General features: G+C 48.0%; 1 protein-coding gene across 1 annotated transcript in view; it reads left to right on the plus strand.

Annotated features, from left to right (window-relative positions):
- CACNA1B (calcium voltage-gated channel subunit alpha1 B) overlaps window positions 1–23,688 on the plus strand; it is a 281,498-nt gene that overhangs the window by 127,283 nt on the left and 130,527 nt on the right. The window contains exons 7-8 of the mRNA XM_041475194.1: window positions 6,687–6,790; window positions 19,203–19,318. Coding sequence (XP_041331128.1) covers window positions 6,687–6,790; window positions 19,203–19,318 — 220 coding nt within the window. The remainder of the gene's footprint in view (window positions 1–6,686; window positions 6,791–19,202; window positions 19,319–23,688) is intronic.

Genomic DNA, 23,688 nt, shown 5'->3' on the forward strand with positions numbered 1-23,688 from the left:
TTCCACCTCCACCATGGGTAGGGACCACTCCCAGTAGCCCAGATTGCTCCAAGCCCAATCCAAGCTGGCCTTGGGCACTTCCAGGGATGAGGAAACTCCCCTTGGAGCAGCCCTGGTAAGGTGGGTGATGGCCAGGGCTGTAGGAAAGTACATGAGAGGTGATAAAAGGGAATTTCTGGGCTCTGCAGCACAGTGCAAGCAGCAGTTGGCTGCTTTCAAGTCGATTGTTTCAAAAGGTATCTTGGAAAGAATTAATAACCCGACACAGCTGCCACCTTGTTAACACAGAGAAGCAGGGCCTGAGCAGCTCTGTGTGCCTGAGCCACAAAGTGAGGATTAGCCCTGGCCCTGCTCTGCTCTTGGACACCTCACAAAAGGCCTGCTGCTGGGAAGTGCTGTGTGCTGTGCTGGAGAATGCCCTGTTCTGCAGCTCAGGGCTTTAATCCCCTGTAGGACAGCAGCCTTTGGCTTCTGAGTCTGCTACAACTACCAAAATTCCCCCTCAGATCCCTGCACCCTGAGGCACGGCTCTGCTGTCACTGCCTGGGGACACCTGGAGTGTGGATAGCTCCACACTCCACACACAGTGTGAGCTGCTGCTTTCCCGTTTTGGGCAGACACAGCAATTCCTCTCCAGGCCTGGCAATCAAGGACACCTCACTGCCCCAGGCCCCAGAGATGGAAACAAAAGTGAGTTGGGGGGGGAGCAAACTTGGGGTCAATGACTTTATTAGCTGAAGCTGTAATTGGCAAATTAACCCCCAATATGCAAATGGACCAAACTTATAAAAGTGTGAAACCCGTGACCCATTGTCCATTTTGGGTGTAGGCCCTGGGGGCTTTGTCTGCCCAAAATGTACCTGAATGCCCTTCAATAAATATACCTGCTTTTTATTGCCTTAATTTTGTGTGGCCTCTGTTTTTAGATATCCCCAAAAGACATCAATAGGGAGTGACCATACAAAGGCTGTCGTGTGACACCCAGCAGGGACAGCAGCTCCAGGGTGGCCAACGGAGCAGAGTCACCTGGCACAAGTTGGAGAGATGCTTTTGGGGGTTTAGGAATTGGGTGATGCCTCAGGTTTAGCTTTTCTATTTTTTCAACTTCTGTGCTGCTTCAGTGTGTGGGTCTGGGCTTCATATCAGGGGATGGTGAGCTCTGCACAGAACAGGGAGACAAAACAATTCCTGCTCTAGCTGGGGACCAAGGACAAATGATCCAAATCTCAGGCCCAAGAGCACAAACAACGTGGGCTGGAGAGAGAAAAACAAGCAGGATGGGACTGCATGGGCTAAAGCTGGAATTGGACAATGAACTGCAATCTGCAAATGGAGCAGAGCTGATCCCAGGGAGAGACCCCGTGAGCGCTCGTGCATTTTGGGACCATTTTGGTTCATCTTGGGTGCAGCCCTGGCTGGGCTCTTGTGCTGCCCAAGGTGGATCCATGGAGGAGATCCTTTTAATCAATCACTGCTTTATTCTGTAGTTCTCTCCAGTCTCTGTTCTAGGGCAGCCTGCACAAGGCATCCAGGGTATTTGGTATTTTACCATGCTGGGTGCGTCCTGCTACCAGTTCCAAGTCAGGGGTGGGAGCAGCTGGGGGCTGAGCAGAGCTCAGACTGTTAGGAAGAGCACTGCAGGGGTGCAGAGTTTGTGTGAGCTTTAGATGTTTGAGGTGGAGATCACTGTGGCCCTGAAAGTGCCCCTCAGCTGCCTCAGTTTCCCTCTGTGCGGCTGTGGGAGCCTTGTGCTGTCACATTTAGGGGACGTGGATCTTTCCGTGCCCAGGGCACTCCTGGGGCCGGGTGTGGGCACTGCTCAGGGGGTGCATGTGAAGAGCCCCATGGCTATTTTTAACCAGAAGGCTCAGGAGCAGTGTGAAAGCCCCCTGTGAGCTCCTCCTGGATTTCTGGCTGTAATTCTGGCACGTTGTTTTGAGTATTTAATTTCTCTTGCCCTCCTGTTACATCTCTGTGAGCACAAGTGGCAGTGACAGACAACCAGACGTTACAGCAGTAAATGTTGTAGCTGGAACATAAAAATTGATTTGATCTCTTGGCTCCTCCTGCTTAATGAGTGAGCTTGGAGCTCAGTGGCTCTATGGATGAAGGGCTCAGGGCAGACAGAGCTGCCTGTGAGACTCTGGGGGCTTTCCCTGGGGGAAGGAGTTTGGTTTTCCTGGCAGCAAACAGGTTTTGAGTCATTAAAGCCTCTCCCTGTGGCAGAGCAGGGGCTGTACCCTGTGCTTGGGTTCCAGCTCACTTGTGTGAGAAATGAGACTCCCAAAACATTTAAAAGGTTTATTGGAACCTTATCAAAAAATACAACAGAAGGCTGAATAGACACAATATTACAGCATGGGGAGAAGAGGATTTTTCCCACCATGTGCTCACCCACACAGTGGAAGTTTTGCTTTTTAACCCTTCAGCCCCCGCAAAGTTCTGTCCATTGACGACTCCTCCCTGTCCAGTGGTGGAGATCACTTGCTGACATCTTTTTTGGAGGTCAGCTGTTGCCATAGTAATGAGCCAACCCTGCCCAAATGTCCCAAACCCAGGCAACCCCTGACAACAATGCAAGGGGGGTAAAACATAATTATAAATCTATAAAACTTCTCCTAACATATATACATGATATTTGCCTTTTAATTGTGATAAAACATAACTATAAATCTATAAAATAACTATACATTTATAATACTTCTCCTAACATATATACAGGATATTTGTCTTTTAATTGTGAGAGTCAACCATCGCATTCCTCATCTATCATACCTGGGAGCACTGGGAAAGGTGCTGCACATCCAAGGAGGCTCTGCTTTCTCAGGAGCACTTTGTCACCACTTTTGCCTGGTGTTTGTCACCATATCCAAAGGGGAGTTTGTCCTGGATCCTTGTAAGCCAGGCAGAGCAAACAGAGCCAAGCCCTGCCCTGCCCTGAGCAGGAGGTAACCCAGCAAATGCTCAGGGAAGGGTGGATAATTGGTTGTATTTCAACACATTTCATTTTTAAGGGCTTTGATCATGGCATGGAATTGTGGATCTGTCGCCAAGTTTGGGCTTCAAATGGAGAAATAAATGATAAACGATCGTTTGGCAGCAGTGAACCCACTGCACTCCCTTTGCATGTTTATGTGGTTTTCCCTTCTCCCATCTGTTCCTTCCTCCAGCTCCCACCCATGGGCTCTCCAGCCCCCCTTGGCTTGCTGACAGCATTCCCAGCCTCGCAGAACCGTGGAATGTCCTGAGCTGGAAGGGACCCATCAAACCCTCCCTGGATGGGATCTGCTGCAGAGCTGTTTGATTGACCAGATGAGAGCTGGAGAACAGCCCCTAAATATAAAACCCTAAATATAAAATTGCCCCAGGCACTTCCCCACTCCTCCTTTTTCTCTGTCCCCAGACAAAAGATGCCACAGGCGACACCTGGAATTGGCTTTACTTCATCCCTCTCATCATCATTGGCTCCTTTTTCCCTCATGTTGGGAAGGAAGTGCTGAGGATGAGTTTCCCTGTTCCTTCTGAGCCCATCTGCAGAGGTGCAGGGCAGAACAGGGCAAGGAGAGAGCTGAAAGCAAAGAGAGAGAAGAATGGGAAGTCAAACCAGGGAATGAAGAGCTGGGGTGGGATGTCAGGTATTCCAAAGGCCTTCAAAACCCTAATTGGGCAGCTCAGAGCCTTCCCTGCATTTCTGCTCTGGGCTGTTTCTCCTCACATCCATTTGTCCCTCACATGCTGGTTCTGCCTTGAGCGGGGGGGTTGTGGTGAGGTTGCTGAGTGCCCATTCCTGTCCTCTGAGTCACTGATCAACTGACACAGCCATTCCTGAGTGGCGTTTGCTATTTGGGGAGATGCTGGTCTCGTGTTTGATCCTGGAGGAAGGATTTGTGCAGACATGCACCCTATTAACAAACCTCAGGGGTGTTTACTTGTGTCAGTGCTATAAATGTTATATATAAATTGTGGTATTCACATTCTCTGAACAGACAGAGACATAATTCTCTCTCACAGGATTTTTCCTGAGGAAGGCAGTGAGAAATCTCAGAGAGAGAAGAGAAAACAATTCTTCTTTCTATTTGCTGCGCCTGTTCTTTGGCACATGTGGAATGTGTTATGGAGATTGTTTACTGAAGGAGTTTGTTAATTGGACTCTGCTGAGGGTTGTTTGGACTGGTTGACCAATTGGGTCAAAGCTGTGTCATGACTGTCTGGGAAGGATCACAGGTTTTTCTTTAGTATAGTATAGTTTAGTAGTATAGTATGTAGTGTAATATAATATAACTTAATAAAGCAATTGTTCAGCATTCTGAATCATGGAGTCAGAGCATGTTATTCCCTGGCTGGGGGCTCCCTGCATCGATATATAAATGTTATAAAAGTTATCACCTGTGAGAAATACTCTGACAGTTTGGGGTTTGCTGTTCATTGGGTGACTTCTCATACCGAGACTTTTGAGGTCGCACCAGGTACGTGCACAGCTGAGGTAAAACACATTGAAAGGGCTTCCTTTTCTGAGTCCTGCAAGCAAAATTATTATTGGAAATGTGATTGGAAATACTGGCCAAAAGCAGCACAGATAAGTTAAAGGTACCAATGTCAGTGAGAATGAACACAGTTTTTGCCAGCTGGTGTTTGAGAGCGGTTTTTTGGGGTTCTGCCTTTGGGCAGGGAGCTGAGCTCAGGGTTCCTGGTTTTCTTTACCCTCTGCAGAAAGACAAGGAGAATGCAAGAATTTACTTGTATCAGTGCAATAAATTTTATCACCTGTCAGAAATGCTGTGATGTAGGTTTTACCTGTTCATTGGGTGACTTCTTATATAGAAACGTTTGAGGTGGCACCAGGTACATGCATGGCTGAGGTAAGGCACATTTAAAGCATTTCCTTCTGTGAATCCTGCAAGCAGAATTGCTCTTGGGAATATGACTGGGGAGAGTGACCAAACAGCATCACAGATAATAAGTTAAAGCGCCAATATCAGAATTAATGCTGTTTTTGCCAGGTGGTGTTTGAGCTTTTCTCTGCCTTTGGGCAGGGAGGTGAGCTCAGGGTTCCTGGGGTTTTTTACCCTCTGCAGGAGGAGGGAGAAGGATGAGAAGAATGTGTTTAGGTCTTTACTTTCCTTTTTGCTCCCCTTCTCCTTTTCCTTCCACCCAACATCAGATCCTCAGATTGCTGCATTCTTCCTGCACAAGAGAGGAATTTGCATTTTCCTCAGCACTGGGATTCTGTCAATGGCCATGTGGCATTTTCCTGTTCAGCACTTCCCCAAAGAGCTCCCTTGTGGCTGATGAATGCAGAAACTTTGTCATAAACTGCACCACCCTCCCCTCCTGTTCATCTGCCACTGCTGCCTGCTCAGGGTGGGTTTGGCTGGCAGGAGCCCGAGGTGCTGAGTGAGCAGATGTGGAATTCCATATTCCAGAGATCCTGGGTTTCTTGCAGACTCCTTGTCTGGGTGTGAGCAGATTTTGGGCTGAACTGCAGCCCAGCTTTAGGGAAGGCTGTGGTTCCCTGCTGGAGTAGCTGCATTCAGATGGAAATGTGGTGCTGGGAGTTAGAGCCGAGCTGGGGAGGGAGGAGGCTGCTGCAGAGAGCCTGCACAGGGTTAGGCCACCTAAAAATGGGTTCTGGTCCTGCAGCAGGGTCAGCCTGGAGCTGTGGAATTGTTTAGGTTGGAAAAGGTCTTGAAGGTCATTGTTCCCCCAGCACTGACCCATGTGCCCTACACAGCTTTGAAATCCCTCGAGGGATGGGACTCCACCACTGCCCTGGGCAGCTGTGCCAGGGCTGGGCAGCCTTTCCATGAAGGAATTTTCCCTAATATCCAATCTAAACCTCCTCTGGCCCAGCCTGAGCCATTCCCTCTCCTCCTGTCCCTGTTCCCTGGGAGCAGAGCCCAATGCCCCTCGCTGTCCCCTCCTGTCAGGAGCTGTGCAGAGCCACAAGGTCCCCCCTGAGCCTCCTTTTCTCCAGGCTGAGCCCCTTTCCAGCTCCCTCAGCCTCTCCTGGGGCTCCAGCCCCTTCCCCAGCTCCATTCCCTTTCCTGGACACCCTCCAGCCCCTCAAGGTCCTTCTTGAGGAGCCCAGGACTGGAGACAGGATTTGAGGTGCCCCAGCACAGGGGTGGTCACTGCTCTGGTCCTGCTGGACACACATGGCTGGGACAGCCCTGGTGCCATTGGCCTCTTGCCTACCTGGGCCCACCTGGGCTCATGTCCAGCCACTGTTAAAGCACCCCCAGGCCCTTTCCCAGCTTTCCAGCCCCAGCCTGGAGCTATGACTCAAGGACAGGACCCTTGCTGAACCTCAGCCCATGGTGTGACCCCATGGATCCACCCTGGGCTGACCCCTCTGCAGGACCTGCTGCCCTCCAGCACATGGACATCCCACCCAGCCTGCTGTCACCTGTGAACTCCATCCCCTCATCAGGTCATTGACAGAGATAGCAGACGGATCTCCACACTAGAGCTAGAGAGGAAAAACCATGGTGTGAATGTTGGGACAATCAGATCTTTGGCTGGAATTTCAGCTGGTGAACACAGCAGGACTGACCAGGACATCAGTGGTGGATACTCCCATGGAATTCCAAGTGGAATCTTCTCTGCCCTGCAAGTTCTGGGTGGTGTTTTCTTTCCCAGGTGAAATAATACCTGTGTTTGTCTCTCCCTTTTCCCTTTGTTTCCAGACAAACGACGCTGCAGGAAATACCTGGAATTGGCTTTACTTCATCCCTCTCATCATCATTGGCTCTTTCTTCATGCTCAACTTGGTGCTGGGCGTCTTATCAGGGTAAGGCACTCATGAATTTCTGTCCCCATCTGGATATTAAAAGGGAAGATGTGTTGATTTTAGCACTGGGGGGATATTACTGAGAGAGATGGGTGTTTCCACTTCCCACATATCCCATTGTGTCCCCTCCTTGAAGGGGGATATTTCTGTACATCCCTAGGGTGGGGGGGACAGGCTGGTGAAAAACCCTGCACTGAGATGATGCTGAATCCAGACCCAAGAGTGAAGTGAACTTTTGTGGGGAATTAGACTGATTTGGGGCAGTGCAGCCAACACTTCTGTGCTACCTTGAAAAGCCATCAGGAGCCTGCTGGTGCCAATAAAATGCTGGAGTGTGACATGGAAATGTGGATAATGCTATTGTGCAGGCTGGGGAAAGGGGAAGCTCAAACTCAAGGCAATTAAAAGATCTCAGGTTTGGGATTTTTTTTTGTGATGTTTCTTTGTTTTCTTGTGTTTCATTTTTCTGTTGATTTGTTTTGTTTGTTTGATCTCTGCCTGCTTGAGCCAATGTCTGGATTTGGGGACATGCTGGTCCCTTGATGTTCAAACCCCAGGGGTCAATCAAGGATTTGGTGTTTGTTGCAGCTGAGTTTTGGACCTTTGCAGGAATCAAGGTGCCAAGTCTGAAGCTGGAACTCTCCCAGCATCTGGGGAGATGTGATCTGGAATTAACACACTCCAGGACTAGAAAGCTCTCAGACTTTGGCACCTCATTCTGTACTGAGGTGATTCAGATCATAGAGATGTATTAAAATTTGGATTTTTTTTCTGCCTCTTGGCAGCAGGGGAAGAAAAAATGAATTGTTGCTGCTGTGTGGTAAAAGTCCTTCAGTGCTGCACCTTTCCTCTGCCTTTTTAGAGTGACTGGAGAAAGTCTTTTCCAAAGAACATATGAATGCTGATTTGTATTATTTTGTTATTCTTTTCCTCCTCAAAGCACAGGCTGTGGGCAGCAGTGCAGTAGTGTTTGAGGAAGGGAGAGGGCTGTGTCACACCCTTCAGTGCAGGAATAATCATCACAATCAGTAACTGATCAAAGCCATTTATAACTGATAAATAACTGAACAAAGCCATTTATAATTGATCAATAACTGACCAAAGCCATTAATAATTGAACAAATCCATTTATAGGGCATCCTGGTGTATCAGAGGCTTTGTCTGATGGCTGATTTTTGGCTGATTTTCAGGGATTACCCCAACAGGGCTGAGTGTGGCTCATTAGGTGCCTCATCTCCCTTGTTCCACAGTGGGATTCAAACCAATCCAAAATCCTGCAGGCTCCTGTTCTTTTGTGCTGAAATCAAAGGGGTTTGGTGAGCAGGAGCTGGAGACCTCTGTCTGACTCTCCTGAAAGCCTCTTGTTGCTTGGGGCATAATATGAATATTATATAAAGGTGTATCTCCTCATAAAAACACAGCTCTGTGTAGGATTCCCTTTGTTAATGGTGAGGATGAGAAAATCTTCCTCACAGAGGGGAGCTTTTAATTTCTGTTTCACAGAGAGGTTTGACATCCTTGCCTGGAATAATTCCTGGGGAGAGGCTGAGGAAATAAACATCACAGCACAGGTGTGGAGCAGAGCTCCTGGTGGGCTTGGAGCTGCTGAGCAGGGAAGGAAAAAAGTATAAAATGTATAAAAATCCTTCCCAGTGAGGGCGGAGAGGCCCAGAGCAGCTGTGGCTGCCCCTGGATCCCTGGAAGTGTCCAAGGCCAGGTTGGACATTGGGGCTTGGAGCAGCCTGGGACAGTGGGAGGTGTCCCTGCCCATGGCAGGGGGTGGGATGGGATGAGCTTTAAAGTCCTTTCAAACCCAGACCATTCTGTGATTCTGTGTCTGAATGGAGATAAGAAGACACCAGAAAAAAGGAAAGGCCCTCAGAAAGCAGAGACTATTGTCAGTGTGGTGTGCAGCCAAAAGCCCAGACAGCACAACAGAAAAAAGGAAAAAAAAAAAAAAAAAAAAGAGAAATTTCTTTTGGAGTTATTGTTTGCCTGTGTTTGTCTGTGTTTCTGCATGGAGAAAGGCATGGAGAAGTTGACTTCCATAGGATAGAGCTTCACTCAAGGACACAAAGCCATCACATCCCAGGGACAGCATCAGCTCCAGCTCCTGCAGTGGAGACTTCTGGCAACATCCCCCTTCCTGTTTCAATTAAACAAAGTTGATTGAGTGGGTTTGGCTCCTAGGATTGCCTGTTTGAGGAAATCTTGGAAAACTGACCCTGTTGGGATGCCCAGAATCACCTGCTCCCAAAATGTGCAAGAGGAGATGAAACCTGTATTGAAATAAAGAGCAAACAACCTTCCCTCTCTGCTGATTCTTCTGGAATCACGGGACAGGGTGAGAGGAAATGGCCTCGAGTTGTGCCAGGGGAGGCTTAAGTTGGATATAAGAGTTTTTTCATGGAAAGGCTTGGGGAACATTGGAATGGGCTGCCCAAGGTGCCAGCATCCCTGGAAGTGTTCAAAAACTGTGTGGAGGTGGCACTTGAGGCCACGGCTGATGGTTGGATTTGTTATTTTAGAAGCTTTTTCCAACCTGAAGGATTCCATGATTCTGTAGCAGCAGCAGCAAAGGCAGGGAAGGGATGGGAGATGTGGAAGTTTGGAAAAGACAGAATATAGAAATGAGCCCCAGTCTCGGGCCCCAGGTGAGCTCCAAGAAGCTCAGTAATTCCTGGTGGTGCCACAGGGATTTTGGGCTCTCTGTGGATGTTGGGCTGGACCTGCTCACCCCAGTGCCAAAGACGGGGCTTTGACTGGGGAAACTGGGATCAGCTCATCCTTGCCAGGCTGGATAGCACTGGAAAATACAGAAATTGTATCACAGAAATACAGGAAATACAGGGAATTCTGTGTTGTTTTCCAGGGGGAATGAGAGATTTCCTGGAGTGGTGCAGTGGTCAGAGATGCACAGGGGAGCAGCTCCTGAAATCCAGGGAGTTTGGTTGGTTTTTTACAGAATATCTGGGGCTCTCCAGGAGGACTCAGCATCCTCTGGAGCAGTGGTTTTGTGTCCCCTGTGGGGGATTTTCCCTCCCTGCTCCTCACTTTGTACTCCTCCCCTTTTCATTTTCCTTCCCTGATGGTTGAGTCTTATGTGAGCCAAGAAAACTCAGCAGCCCTGCAGAACCCAATAGAGCAGAAAAATACAGATTATTTCCTTCTGCAGAGCTTTTGCTGAGTGTCACTGCTGATTTGGGAGCTCAGGAGTGCACAGAGCCAGGAGAGCAGGAGGAGAAATTCCTCTCCCTTTTGATACCAATAACATCCAGGAATTCATTTCCCTCTGCTTGTGACCTGTGGAATTCTGACATTCAGAACATGGCTGTGTTCTGCCCATCCATGTGCTGGGAATTGTGCTGGGGTGACTCCCCAGTCACAGACACACACAAGAAAGGGGAAAATATAAATTATAAAAATAAATAATTAAAAACTAGGTGGAATTAGAAGATTTGACACCTGCTTCAAATTTTGCTGGTCCATCCCTCCAGGCCCTTGGGTGATGCTACCTATCCCTGTTTCAAAAGCTGGGGCACCTTACTTCCCAAAAATTGAGGTGGCATTTTCTAAGAGTGGAACAACTGCAGTGGTGAAAATATTTAGGAATTTGTGTCCATAATGTATTTCCCTTGGAACATCTTTCTGTGCTGACTGCAGTGGGAGGTTATTTTTATTAAAGAATTTGTAAACTCTTTGTTTGTGATCTAGGTAGCAATACAGGGGAATACAACTTTTCCAAAAAAAAAAAAAAAAAAAAAAAAAGATTGGCTGGCTCTGGTGGCACCACGAGGTTGTTCTGACTACAAACCATGGCAGGAAGTGCTGACCCCAGCTGCCCTCCTGTGTCCCTCAAACACAGGCTCATTTGCTGCTTAGGATGTCACAGCTTCCCTTCTGGCCACAACACACCCTGGGATGATCCCCATGAATTTTTTATTGAACTCTGCCCATGGTTTGCAGCGAGGAGGAGAAAATCCCCACATGCAGTGGGGAAGTGTTGCCCCACAGTGAATCTTTTTCTGATTTAATTCTGGTTTCTTGCCCTGTGTCCCCAAGGGCTGGGCAGCTCATCCTCATCCCCTGTGGCAGCAGGTCTCTGGTCACAGAGAGAAACACAACTGTCCCAGCCTTTCTGGGGAAGGCTGTGAGAAGATCAGAGAAAAGAATGAGAAACAATTCTTATCTTAACCTGCTGCACCTGTTGTTGTGCACATGTGGAATGTGTTATGGAGATTTGTTTACCAAAGGGTGATTTCTTAATTGGCCACTGATGATGGTGTTTTAAGTAAAAGGACCAATTAGGTCCACCTGTAACAAACTAGGGTATAAAAGTATGGGTTTCTTTAAAAATATTCTTCCTTCTGAAATACATTAAATCTATGTCAGTTATTGCCTGGCATACCCCATCCCAACCCCATCCTCATCCTTATCCCAACCCCAACCTCATTCCCAACCCCATCCCCATTTGCACGTTGTCTTCCCAGTGTTCCCTCCCTCAGCAGCCCCTTCAATGCTGTCTTTCTCCTCCTGCTGCTGTTCCTCTCCCAGCTCCCAGCATTTCCCACAGCCTGCTGGGATTATGGGGTTTCCTACAGCTCGGGTATTAATTTTGCCTGCTAATGAGCTGCATGATGCCACACAATACATTGGTGAACTGTTTTGATGCTGAGGATTACACAATGCAAAGAGGATAAACGTTATCCTGGGATGCTGGGAGGAAGATGATTGAACTTATTTCAAGGCTAAGTGCTTTTTGGCACAGATTCAGGCGGGGGGAGCGCTGAGGGTGGCGAGACAGCCGGAATTCTGGCCAGAGAGGCCACGGTCCCAGAGTGATGCATTGGGATCCTGGGAGTCTGTGCCTCTGGAGTGTGAAAAATGCTGCTTGTCATGTCCTCAAATATTTATGGTGAAGCCTGAGGTATTTCCAGCCCAGGCAATGAAGAGTGATGGTTGCTGCCAGGGTTTACTCATCGGGCTGCGAGAGCCGAGCTGGAGCGGCTCTGCGAGGCCGGGGCTGTGCTTTCCCCAGAACTGCTCTGTCCTGGGTGTGCCACACCTCTGTTTTATGGCATCACCTGGGGTGGGTGAGGCCTTTTCAGGCTACCTAAAAACAGAGGCCAGACAGAATGAAGGCAATAAAAAGCAGGTATATTTATTGAAGGGCATTCAGGTACATTTTGGGCAGACAAAGCCCCCAGGGCCTACACCCAAAATGGACAATGGGTCACGGGTTTCACACTTTTATAAGTTTGGTCCATTTGCATACTGGGATTCATCTGCCAATTACAGCTTCAGCTAATGAAGTCATTGACCCCAAGTTTGCTCCCCCCAAAACTCACTTTTGTTTCCATCTCTGGGGCCTGGGGCAGTGAGGTGTCCTTGATTGCCAGGCCTGGAGAGGAATTGCTGTGTCTGCCCAAAACGGGAAAGCAGCAGCTCACACTGTGTGTGGAGTGTGGAGTTATCCACTAAAGAACTGCAGGGTTACAAATATATGGAATATATAAAAGCTCAAATCCTAAGGGATCGCAAGGACTGTGGGGAGACATTTGGAATGGGTACAGCAGCTTTGTGCCAGCAGGAGCCTGGCAGGGGACACAGCTCCAGCTGTGCTGGCACTTTGAAGGGACAAGGGGCAGGGAAAAGGGGTTTAATTCTTTATCTCACCCTTTTCTGAGCAGTCTGGAGTCTGGGTGCTTGATCCCAGCAAACACCCTCCTGGTGCTGTGCTCCAGGCTCCCTGGGGGATGTCTGTGTCTCTACTGTCCCAGGGTCCCTGTGGTTTTTGGGGTGTTGAAGCAGCTCCTTGGGAGGCAGCACAGCCCCATCCCCACCTCCCTGACCCCAGCTGCCTCGGGGACTTGCCCTGCTGAATTTCATGACAAGTTTTCCCATCCTGAGGATTTTTGCCAGATTGAGATCATAAAAGCTCCGCCTGCAAGACGTGCAGAGGCTGGAGGAGAGCCGTGCTGATTAATTTGTCACAATGGCAAAGTGTTCTTCTGTCCTCCTTCCCCTCATTATGGAGACAATCCTTCATTTCCCTGCACATTTGTTCCCAGTCCACTGGTACCTGCTGTGATCTGACTTTGCCTGCTGTTAATTATTTGCAGCAGAAGAGCTGCATCATGGAAAGAGATGAGATTCTGGCTTCCTCTTTGCTTTTAGTCTGTTCCAAGGTTGTGCTTAAAAGGGAGGAGAAAGAGAAGAAAAAGGCAGAATTCTTTTTTTCCTTTTTTTTTGCTCATCACCCTTTTTAACAAAGCCATCACTGCAAACATGAAATGAGGGAGAAAGTTTCTTTCCTGGTTCCTTGCAGGAGGGGGCAGTGACTGATCCTACTGAATGTGGGTCCTTTGCTCCTTCTGTGGTTTTGGTTAGTCCAGGAGAGCTGGACTTCCTTTATTTGCCCTTCTCTTAAGCCACAATGGAAATCAAAGCCTGGAATACAAAAATGATACAGAGGAGACCTAAATTTGAATTTCATGGGGCCTCTGCTTTGTTCTGGGAGTGGGACCTTGAACAGAACCAGAGGTTCATCCTGCAATTGCAGCAGGCTGAGGCGAGGAGATAAATGGGGCTTTTGAACTCCTTTTTCTCCCTTTGTCAGTTCCTCCTTCCAGCCAGGTTTGCCCAGCTGTGGCACTTGCAGTTTTCAAATCAGATTAGGGGGAATCAAAATCAAATTGGCATAAGCTGAATCTGAAGACAAAGGAAAGGAGGGAGGAAGATGCATTGAAAGCTTCACCTCTGTGCCGTTCCCCTTCTCTCCCCAGAAATACAGGACATTTCCCATTTTTGAAGCCTCTTGTTGCTGGGGCAGCGATTCAAGTGACTCTGAAGCCTGCCTGGGTGCTCAGAGATCATTCTCTCCAGATACTCCCATCCCTTATCAGCTGCTGGAGGAGAGATGAGATTTTCCCTCTTTAGAGCAAGGAGGAGGAAGCAGGAGCAGCTCTCCCTGTGCAGGACTGATGGAGCAGTGCTTATTCCTCAGCGCTGGACATTGGGATGGGTTAAGCAGCCTGGGCCTTCCCTAGTGGGATCCTGGCTGGCTGCAGCTCCAGATGAAATAGAAACAAAAATGTGTTTCTTGGGACAGCCTGGGGTGGGTGAGGAGCCACAGAGCTTTGTCAGCTCAGGCCTCTGGGCTTTCCTTCTTTAACAAACTCAGACTTTTCAGCAAGCTGCAGTAAAACTTCTTTTAGAGGTGCCAACTGTCACCAGCACAAAAGAATTCTAAAAAAAATCTGGCTTTTCAGGTCAATCCATTGTTCGGTTTCCTCTCGTTCCAGCAGTTTTCGGTGTGCTCTCCCTGTGCCCCACGGATGGTCTTCCTTTCACCTCCTTCAGGTTTTTCCTTGCCCAAATGAGGTGCATTTCCATGCTTTTCCTTCTTGTTCCATGGGGCCCTTCCAATCAAGATGCTTTGCTTGTGTTCAGTGGTGACCTGGGCCTGATTTTTAGAACTGTTTGAAACCAGCGATTTAACAATACACGATGTTCATCTCTATTCATGTTTTCAGAGCAGTAAGTTAGAGGCATCAAATTATTTTTAGTTTTGCCTGCAGATTTCTGAGGATTTTGTCTGTGGATGAGAATAATCAAAGTCAGCTCATCCTGAACTTTTCCTGATCCTTGCTGCAGTGAAGATCTGATGTTATGGGGAAGCAATCTATGTTTTTGCTGCTCTCCTGTCATTCTGTTTGCAGCCCTTGTGGGTGCAAAGTGCCAGCTAAGATTTGTCCTCTTGGGTTTGCATCTTCCCAGCTCTGGGTCGTGTCCAGGCAGCTGGAAATTGCACTGCTTTTCTATTCAGATTTTTCTTCCCCAAGCCAAGTTTCTAACTTCTAACAGTGTATTTCTAACTCACCAGCATCCTCCCAGCTTTGTGTGCCACAGGGAATAAATCCCTCCCTGGTCTCCCCCATCCCTTCCCCTTGTCCCTTGCCTCCTGCTGCTGCTGTGGTTACTTCAGCCTCTGCTGTGGTTGCCTTTCCTCCTCTCCTTCAGGAGTTTCAGTGAGAAACTCCAAAGGTTGGTGCCTTTGGGGTGCCTGGTCCCTGATCTGATGCCCTGGCTGCTCTGCACTGCCCAGGGCTGCGTTCCTCCAGGCAGGACTGGCCGTCCCCATGGCTCCTGAGGTGTCACCTGCCATCCATTGCTTTATCAAGCCTTGTTTCTCTAGGTGTTGCAATGTATTTGCAAGGGTTAGGCCATAGTGGGCACCAGCCAGCCTGCTTCTAAGTTTGTTATCAAAGCCTCAGGAATTCGTCAAGGCTACTGGAACATAAATTGTGCTAAATTAAGAAAGAAGAGGCTGAAAAACTGAATACCAAGACAGAAAGAACTGGATAACAGAGGGCTATGAAACACCTGGACTGTAACCAATCACATACTCTGAGAAATGCAGGCAGAAAACGAGTGAACAAGACAAAGGCACCAATCAAGAAGTGTGTATTTAGTAGTTTGTAGAATCTATAAATATGTGTGTAAGGTAAACAATGAACGGCTTCTGCTTGACCATATTGGTCATGTGTCCAGGAGTCCTGGATTTCCCACATCCAGGCAGGACTGGCTGTCCCCATGCCTCCTGAGGTGTCACCTGCCATCCAGGCCCAGCTTTATGCTTTCCTTGGATGTACTCAGGCTGGAGACCAAGCTAGTCCTAAAACTCATTGGATTTTTTTTAATGTTAATTTGAAGACTTGGAATTCCAAAAGTTCTTCGCAGCTGCTTTCCAGGAGTGGCTGGCAGAGTCCCTCCAAGATCTGCTGCTTTCTCAGCAACACTTCAGCTCCGTGGATGGCGGCTGCTCTGCTGGGTAGAGTCTGAGATTTCCTGAGATCTGAACGTGGGATCCTTCTCAATGAGGAGCTAATTACCTGTGCTGTAATTACGAGTCGCTAATCACCAGGACTATTAGTGTAGGGATGACAGCGGTGCTGTCTCATCTCTCTCTGCCTCTTCCCCGCAGTGGGAAGCGTTTCTGGCTGATTTCTGAGCAGCAAACCTGAATTGCAGAGGTTTGAGGATGTGATCAGTCTTGCACTGCCGCTGCCCTGGGCGTGTGCCATGCAAGCCAGAGCAGGAGGAGAATTTAGGATGCTCCATCCCAGCTCTCTGCTGTCACACAGGAAAGTTAATCACACACTCAGGGGATGAAGATTGTGGGCTGTTGATTTTTATCCCTCTTTGGTGTGACAGGATTTTTAATTTAAGGCCAACGTGGACAAAGTAGTTATAAGTATTTCATTCGTTTATTATGTTTACTGACCCTGGTGGTTATTCAGAAGCTGCCTCTGTCTCTTGTGTGGCTCGGGGGGCTCTGGAATTGCCCTGGAGTGGCTGTCTCAGTGCATATTTCACAGCAAGATTGATTTCCCTCCTCCACCCACCAAGGTGGAAAGCAGCAACCATCCATTTCCTGGTGACACTAAGGACCGGCCACTCTCCAGGAGAAAAATGTGACACATGGAGCCTGCCTGGATGTGGTTTCCATGATGGATGCACTGCCTTGGAATCCTGCTTGTTCCTGCTGTCTCTGTGCAATCAGCTACAAGGTGGGCAGGGGCACCTTCCACCATCTCAGGCTGCTCCCAGCCCATCCAGCCTGGCCTTGGGCACTGCCAGGAAAGGACAGCCACAGCTTCTCTGTGCCAAGACCTCTCCACCCTCACAAAAAAACATCACGACACATTCCAGAACTGGCCAAAGGGTGGAAAACCAGCTCTGAAAAAAATCCTGGAGGTAAAACAGGGCAGGAAGGAGTAAATTCCTGCTCAGGTTTTTCCTTTCTGGTGATTTGGGAGATTTTTGCAAGTCAATGGCATAAATGGGAATTATGCTGAATAAAAGAGGAAACCTATTTACTGCTCCCAACCCTTCCCATGGGGCTCTCTGTGTTTTCATTTGGAGCTGGCAGGGAAACTTCAGCTGACATATTTTTAGATTAAATAAGGCATTTTGATATCATTCCCCCCCTTTCTTTGAATGTGTTCTGAAATCTGTTGAAGAGCTCTCAAAGGGAAATTCTGGGAGTTTTCTAGTTGCAGCAAATGGGGAATATTTCAGTTCCTGAATGGTGATGGACATAGTGGAAGAGACACACATCATTATTATTTCATATCATACAGAAAACCCTCTTTTTAACAAGTCCCAGCTTCACCAAACCTCTCTGCCATCTCCTGAAATGAGAAAGAACAAGTGGAGCTCTTCTCACCAGGAAGATCCTCAATCAAGACCCTCCAGTCTTGAACCTGATTGTGCAGCAGCTCTAGAGCATTGAGAAGGAGTTTTATGGGCAGGGACCCAAGGAATTGCCTTCTCCTGGAAGTTACATTGCCAACTTCTACAGCAATGCCTGGACAAGGCTGTGGACAAGCTCCAGCAGTGGCCCACAGGAACTTCAGGAGGTTTCAGCAGTGCTGTGGCCAAAGGTGCCAGTTCCAGGGAGCAGGAGGGCACAGGTGGCTTTAACCTCACAATGTCCCTCACTGGTGCCTTGGGAGATCTGAGTTTGGCTGTACAGAAACTGCTGGTTTGCAACTTCCAGCAGTTTCTCCCTTATTTTCTTACACTTTTAAAAGTACAGACTTTCCACTTGAGATTTGGGACTCTGATCCTTGTGGGTCCTTTCTGTTTTGTGACTCTGCAATATAAAGTTGTGATAAAAGGGACAAGTCCTGGGTAACTTTTACTGTCCTCAGGCCAGACAGGACCTGGCAGAAGATGAAAAGCTGTGCAAGGAGAGCTCTCCCTTTGCTGCTCCTGAGGGGTGAGGGAGCAGTGCCATGGCTCATCTGCTGTCCTTCCTGCCCACGGGGGTCCTCCAGGAAACTTCCCACTGCTGCTGTCTCCTCCTTTGGGAAAGCCGTGCTGACGCCAGCCCCTAACACCATGCCTGGAAAATGAAATGCATGTTGTCACCTCGTGCTGCCTGATCTCATTCTTCCTGCTCCAGACACAAATCAGACTGAGGGAAGGTCCATGGCCCCAGGCAGCAGCGGCTGAAGCAGGAATGAGAGCACAGAAAGGGAAGAGGGTGACGCAGCTGACACGTGCAGGATCTGGGGTCACCCTGGGGATGTGCTGAGTGCCAGGAGGGGAGCTGTCAGCTCCGAGCTGTGTTTGGACTCCAAGGATGAGGCCAGGGGCTGTTCTGGCAGGTGGGGACAGGAGAGGGGATGTGCTCCAAAATGAATATTCCAGCTCAGCTTTCCCATCAGTGCTGGGTCCTCCCTCAGTCCCTTCTCTGTGGGTCACATCCCTGCCAAACGAAGCACACACAAGTGGCACCTTTGAAGGAGCAGCTGCAGATTGGGAATGCAAAGCTGCCTCTGGCACTTGGAGCTCCTTTTCCCACCATTCTTCCACCCTTCTGCCGCTCCTGCTCCTTGCTGGCTTTTGGTGAGCATGTGTGGGTTGATTAGGTGGGATTTTAGTAAAAATCATTAGTTAGCTGATTAATTAATAGTAAACTGAAGGTATGAAGGACACAGAAGAGTTAAGATATGCTGGGGACTGAAGCCTCATGATCCCACATTTATCCACACAAAGCTCTTGTGGGGGACACTCCAGTGAGTGCTTTGAACAGGGATTGCAGGGGCTGGTCAGAGCTCCATAAATGGCAGCTGGACACCTTTCATATCCAGAAAATCAGAACATTCCAGAGGTGCCAGGAATTACCTTGGGGAAGGCCCCAGTGTGGGTTGCCAGGCTGGTGGCTGCGCTTTTTTCTCACCTTCAAGCTAGACCAGCAGGATGTTCTTGGACGCGATTTCTGTGATGGTTGGATGACCTGTCCTTTCTGCCTGCCCTGTTCTAGTGATGGTATCCAGACTCTTGCTTTCCAAGGGGTTTTAGCAAACAGCAGGATCATTTTTACCCTCAGCCCAGGACATCTGGGAGATTTCACCTCAACCCATCCCCACTCAGTTCTCATTTGACCTGTGCTTGTCACAATCACCAAAAGCCTGGGAAACCTTGAAGAAAGACTGACAGGGAGGAACAGAGCCCTTCAGAAAAGTGCTGATGTCTGTGGCTTTATCTTGGCTTCTAGAGGAGATTGTGCTGTGGAGAGAGCTGGAGGATAGTTTTAGCGTTGAAGATGATAATTTGTGTTTCATGACTGGCTGTGGTGTGTGCACATGGATTTTTTCAGGTCTTTTTCAGGATGAGAGGGGCAGCTGAGGAATGATTTGTTAAACGGATGTCTCAGCTTTTAGCTTTTCTATTTTTCAGGTTCTGTGCTGCTTTAGTGTGGACAACAATAAGTCCCTTGCTGTGCTTTCCACTCCCTACTCCCATCCTGGACTCCACAGGCTCCCTGGAAGGCTGGGGGAGGGCTGTGTGCCTGCCCTGGCTGCCTGTGATGGGTTTTCCCTCTCTTGTGTGCCTGCAGTGAATTTGCCAAGGAGCGAGAGCGGGTGGAGAACCGGCGGGCGTTCCTGAAGCTCCGCAGGCAGCAGCAAATCGAGCGCGAGCTCAACGGCTACCTGGAGTGGATCTTCAAAGCAGGTAAGGCAGGCATCTCCCGCGCTTGCCTCGGTGTGTTTTGGGGCAAGGGAGGTCTGGTGATGGGCTCCAGAATGAGTCCTTGATGTGGCCAAGCCTGGGAGGGCCCAGCCAGCACTCGTTGGTTTTGTTGGAGTTCTTTCTGAGCGTTTGCACCAAGGTTATTGCAAAAAGATCTCAGTTTGGTTTAAGCAAAACTAAAGGAGCTGAGCCAGCTTTATTGCTGAGATCAAAGCAATTGTCCTAATACAGGATAAAAAGTGATCTATAAAAAGTGATCTGTGGATGCAACAGCCTGGTCAGAAAGTGAGGAAATGAGAAAGTTTTCTCACTTTTTGATCAGGCTGTTGCATCCACAGTGATCGAGTGCCCAAAGCCTGCACAGAGAGGAACTATTCCCTTCCATGAGTAATTTCTGTTTTATTTACTCCCTGCCCCAGCTGGTTTATCAGCCTTTTTTTCCTGTGCTGGTAAAACCCACCCAAGTGGCATTTTTTATGAGCTACAAAGATCACTTGCACAAAACCCCCCAGCCCATATTAACATTGATTTATAACCACTGGAACTGAACATTGCTCTTTATTGCAAGGCGTGAGCAACTTTAACCGGGACCCAGACACATTAATTTAACAGAAAATAGCATTTTTATCAGACTGCAACGATTACCAATAACCTTCCTGCCTTATGGAGCAGCTGATATTTATATATTGACATAACCACAGTCAATTCTTTCATGCAGCACCAAGAAAATGGGGGGGTAATTTCCTCCTTGCTTGCTTTTCAATGTCTGAGCCAAGTGAAAAGGCCTTTTAAAACAACGATGGAGAGGAAAAGAAGTGCTGGTTTCTCAGATAGATTCCTGGGTGCCAATTTAGACAGATGAGCTTCATCTTTGCATTTTACAACTGAAATGTAAAATAGAAATATCAGCAGTTTATGTGGTGCTTTAAACCCATTATTTCTTGTAGCACTGCACTGGGTGACAGTTGAGGGCCACTTGTGTTGTCAGACTTTTATTCACTGTGACTGTTCAGCAGCAACTCAGGCAGCCACCCTTCATTCTGTGCTTCTGGAGGAATCAGAAAATAAAGAATTCCCTTTCCTTTCCATTTAGAATTTGTCTTCTCATTAGTTTACAGCTTCTGTGCAGCCTCAAACTCACATTAATTCCTGCCTTGCCCAGTGGCTGGAGCAGGGTTCTCTGGGCTTCTCCCTTTCTCATCCTGTCTTACTTTTAAGGCTCTTGGTGATTTTTGGTCTCTCAATCCTGATCTCCATCACTAAAAGAGAGCTGAGAATTCCCCTGCAGGGTTCAGGGTGGCTTTGTGTCACTTTGGGGCCTGCTCTGCCCATCACCAGCTGAACTTGTGAAAAACTTGTGATGGAGAAATTATAAAATGTACAGTCAACCTCTGCTCCCATTCCCATCCCTGTGGGAATTCCTGGCTCTTCCAAAATTTCTTAGTTGCCAGGGCTGAATAAATGCCACACCAATCTCGAGTGAAACTGCTGGAAAATGCACATTTTTCAGCCTAATAACACATGAGCCAGAAGGTTTTGTGGAACAGGGAAGTGCATGCAAAAGAGCTGAATCAGGGAATGTTAAAAATACTCTGGAAAGGCATTGTTGAGAATACAATAGGAATATAAAAGAGCCTCCTAGTACAGCTGAATAATAACTGTAATTAAAATCAGCTTAGCAGTGTTAATAAAATCTTTGAATAAAAATGCAGCGTGAAGGCAAAGCAGAGCAGAGAATCCAGGCTTCAGGACTGAGGCACTGAAAATTGGGACTGTGCCGTCCATGGGGATTTCCCAGGTCTGCTTTGGGGATTTCAGCTCTGAAATGATCTGGAATTCCTTCTTCAGGATTGAAGGGGGGAGATCCAGCCAGGGAGGACAGACAGAAGGGGACAGAAATTGCAGCAGCCCCAGGCAGGAGCTGTTTGCTCAAAGGGAAGAGCGAAAGCTCCTGGGATTCTGCTCTAATGGAACTCTGGAGGATTTGGTCATTATTCCTGGGAATATTGAATTAAGTCCTTCTGCCAGCCTTGACCTCGTTGACTTTTGGAGCAGAGTGCCACGTGTTGACACCCAATTTGATTTTAAAAATTAAACCAACTCCATGGTGCTGTGTCCTGTCCTCACTTTAAATCTGCTGCCTTTCTGCAGCAAGAGGAAGAATTCCGGTGTTCTTTTAATTACTTTTCTTTGTCTAATCTCCCTCTACCTTGTTTCATCTTATTTTTTCCTGCTCTAAAGCACCCAGAACCAATCAGCCCAATCCTCTCTCTTCCCCTGGAAGCCTCATCAGGTTTCCAATATTTCTAATATCCTCCCTGAACATTTGGTTTGTTCGATTTTTTTCCCTCTCATTTATTTTTGATGCAAGGCAGGAAGAGTGGAAAGCTGCATTCTAGTGTTTCATAAAATGATGTTTTAATCCTTAGACGGTTTTTGCTCTGTAGTTTTTTACATATTCTGTGTAGTTGCTGGAGCTGGACAGGAGGTGCCCTTGTCCTTTGTAGTGCTCAGGTTTTTACCTCAAGTGTTGTTTTAGGACCAAGGGAAGTGTGAGTGACTAAAATCACTCCTTTACCTGTGCCCTACCACCCCTCAGGCAACAATAATTTTAATTTAACACTGTGGTTATTGCTCATTGACCACTCTGAAGTGTCTTTAATGTTTCTCATTGATGTCTCTAATTTGAATTATCACAGAATGCCAGACTGGTTTGGGGTGGAAGCCCCATCCAGCCTGGCCTTGGGCACTGCCAGGGATCCAGGGGCAGCCACAGCTGCTCTGGGCACCCTGTGCCAGGGCCTGCCCAGCCTCACAGGGAAGAATTCCTTCCCAAAATCCCATCTAAACCTCCCCTCCTTCAGCTTGAAGACAGTTATCCTTTCCAGAGGAATTAAAAAGTGCCAAGTGATGCAATCCATGCAAATGATTTTGCTCCTGCTGCTTTCTCCACTGAGCTCCTCAGAACTGCAGGAACTCCAAGGCTGGGATTTTTGAAGAACAGGGAACTACAAGTTCTCCACACAGAGCAAAGAGTTTATAAGCCCACAAATATTCTTTTGAAGATGCTTCTCTTATCTTACAAGGACATTAATCATTTGGAAAACACTTTTCTCAGACACTCTAAGTCTTCCTGTTCAGGGCTAATCAAGTTTCATGTCTTTTGCATTTTAATTCTTTCCAAATCCACCTTTTTCACACCAAACTGCAGTGCTTCTGTTCTCCTGAGTGCCAGGCTTTGGGAATGGTTTCACCTCTCTCTGCCAGCCCTCTGTAAGTTCAAAGCCATCCCTTGGCATGGCAGAGCTGTCTGAACTTCAGGTTTCAGCTTTCTTTAGAAGAACAGAGCCCTGAGCCCCTGAGAGAGACGAGAACAGACACGTCCAGCAAAGAACCCCGTGTGAGATGCCAAGGCAGGGAAATTGCCACAAATCCAAAGCTGAACTCCCTGGGGGAGCGTGACAGCCACTTCTGAGGGCTGCATTTTTATCAACATTTCTATTTACCCGGCCAGAAATTAAATTCATTTAGTCTTTGTTTTCCCCCACCTCTTGCACTTGTTGAGTGCAAGTTATATCCAGTAATCTGCTGCTCCTTTGAGTCCCCAGTGTCCTCTTTGCCCACACGAAAGAGGAGGAGAAAGGGGCACCGCTTTCTCAGCTGCTTTGCCTTTATTTCCAACCCAGCACCAAAAATTCCTCCTGCTGCTGAGACACCCCTGGCTCTGAAACCCTGGAAAAGCCCCATAGCCTTTGTTTGGAGACTCAGGATTGCTGTTCTATTCCCATTTCTCTGCTGAACATTTCTCTTCATGCAGAGGCACTGTTTTTGGAGGGTTTTTCAGGTGCCAAAATATCTCCTTCCAGGCTCTGTTAGGGATGACTAAAGGCAAAGCAGCTCCTGAGCCTCTGTTCAGGATGCTGGCTGATGAAAAACCCCTCCTGGCAGTGCTCAGTGACCTGCTGAGCTCTCTTTTTAGCCTTAAAAACCTCCTGGGGTAGCTGTGGTCACGAGACAGACAGGAATAACTATCAAGGGAGAGAACCTGGGAAGGCTGCAGGAGGAGAGCGAGGCTTGAGGGAATTTCAGAGGTGAAAAAAGGTTGGGCTATTTTAAAGGAACAGCAAAACTGAGTCCAGCTGTGTTTATGGATGGAGATTTGTTTGAGCACCAATTCAGAACCCTGAATTTGGGGCAAAGATTTGCAGAATTGTCTTGTAAGAGTAATTTGTAGGTGGGAATCCAATATAGCAGCAACCTTTGGGAAGGGTCTCCCATCCCTTCCTTGTGTTTTAGGGCAGTCACACTGGGAATTGCCATTTCAGTCCTCCCATATTTTATCCCCCAAATAT

The sequence above is a fragment of the Pyrgilauda ruficollis genome, unplaced genomic scaffold (genome assembly GCF_017590135.1).
Source record: "Pyrgilauda ruficollis isolate IOZ18807 unplaced genomic scaffold, ASM1759013v1 scaffold34, whole genome shotgun sequence".
NCBI classification, from domain to species: domain Eukaryota; kingdom Metazoa; phylum Chordata; class Aves; order Passeriformes; family Passeridae; genus Pyrgilauda; species Pyrgilauda ruficollis.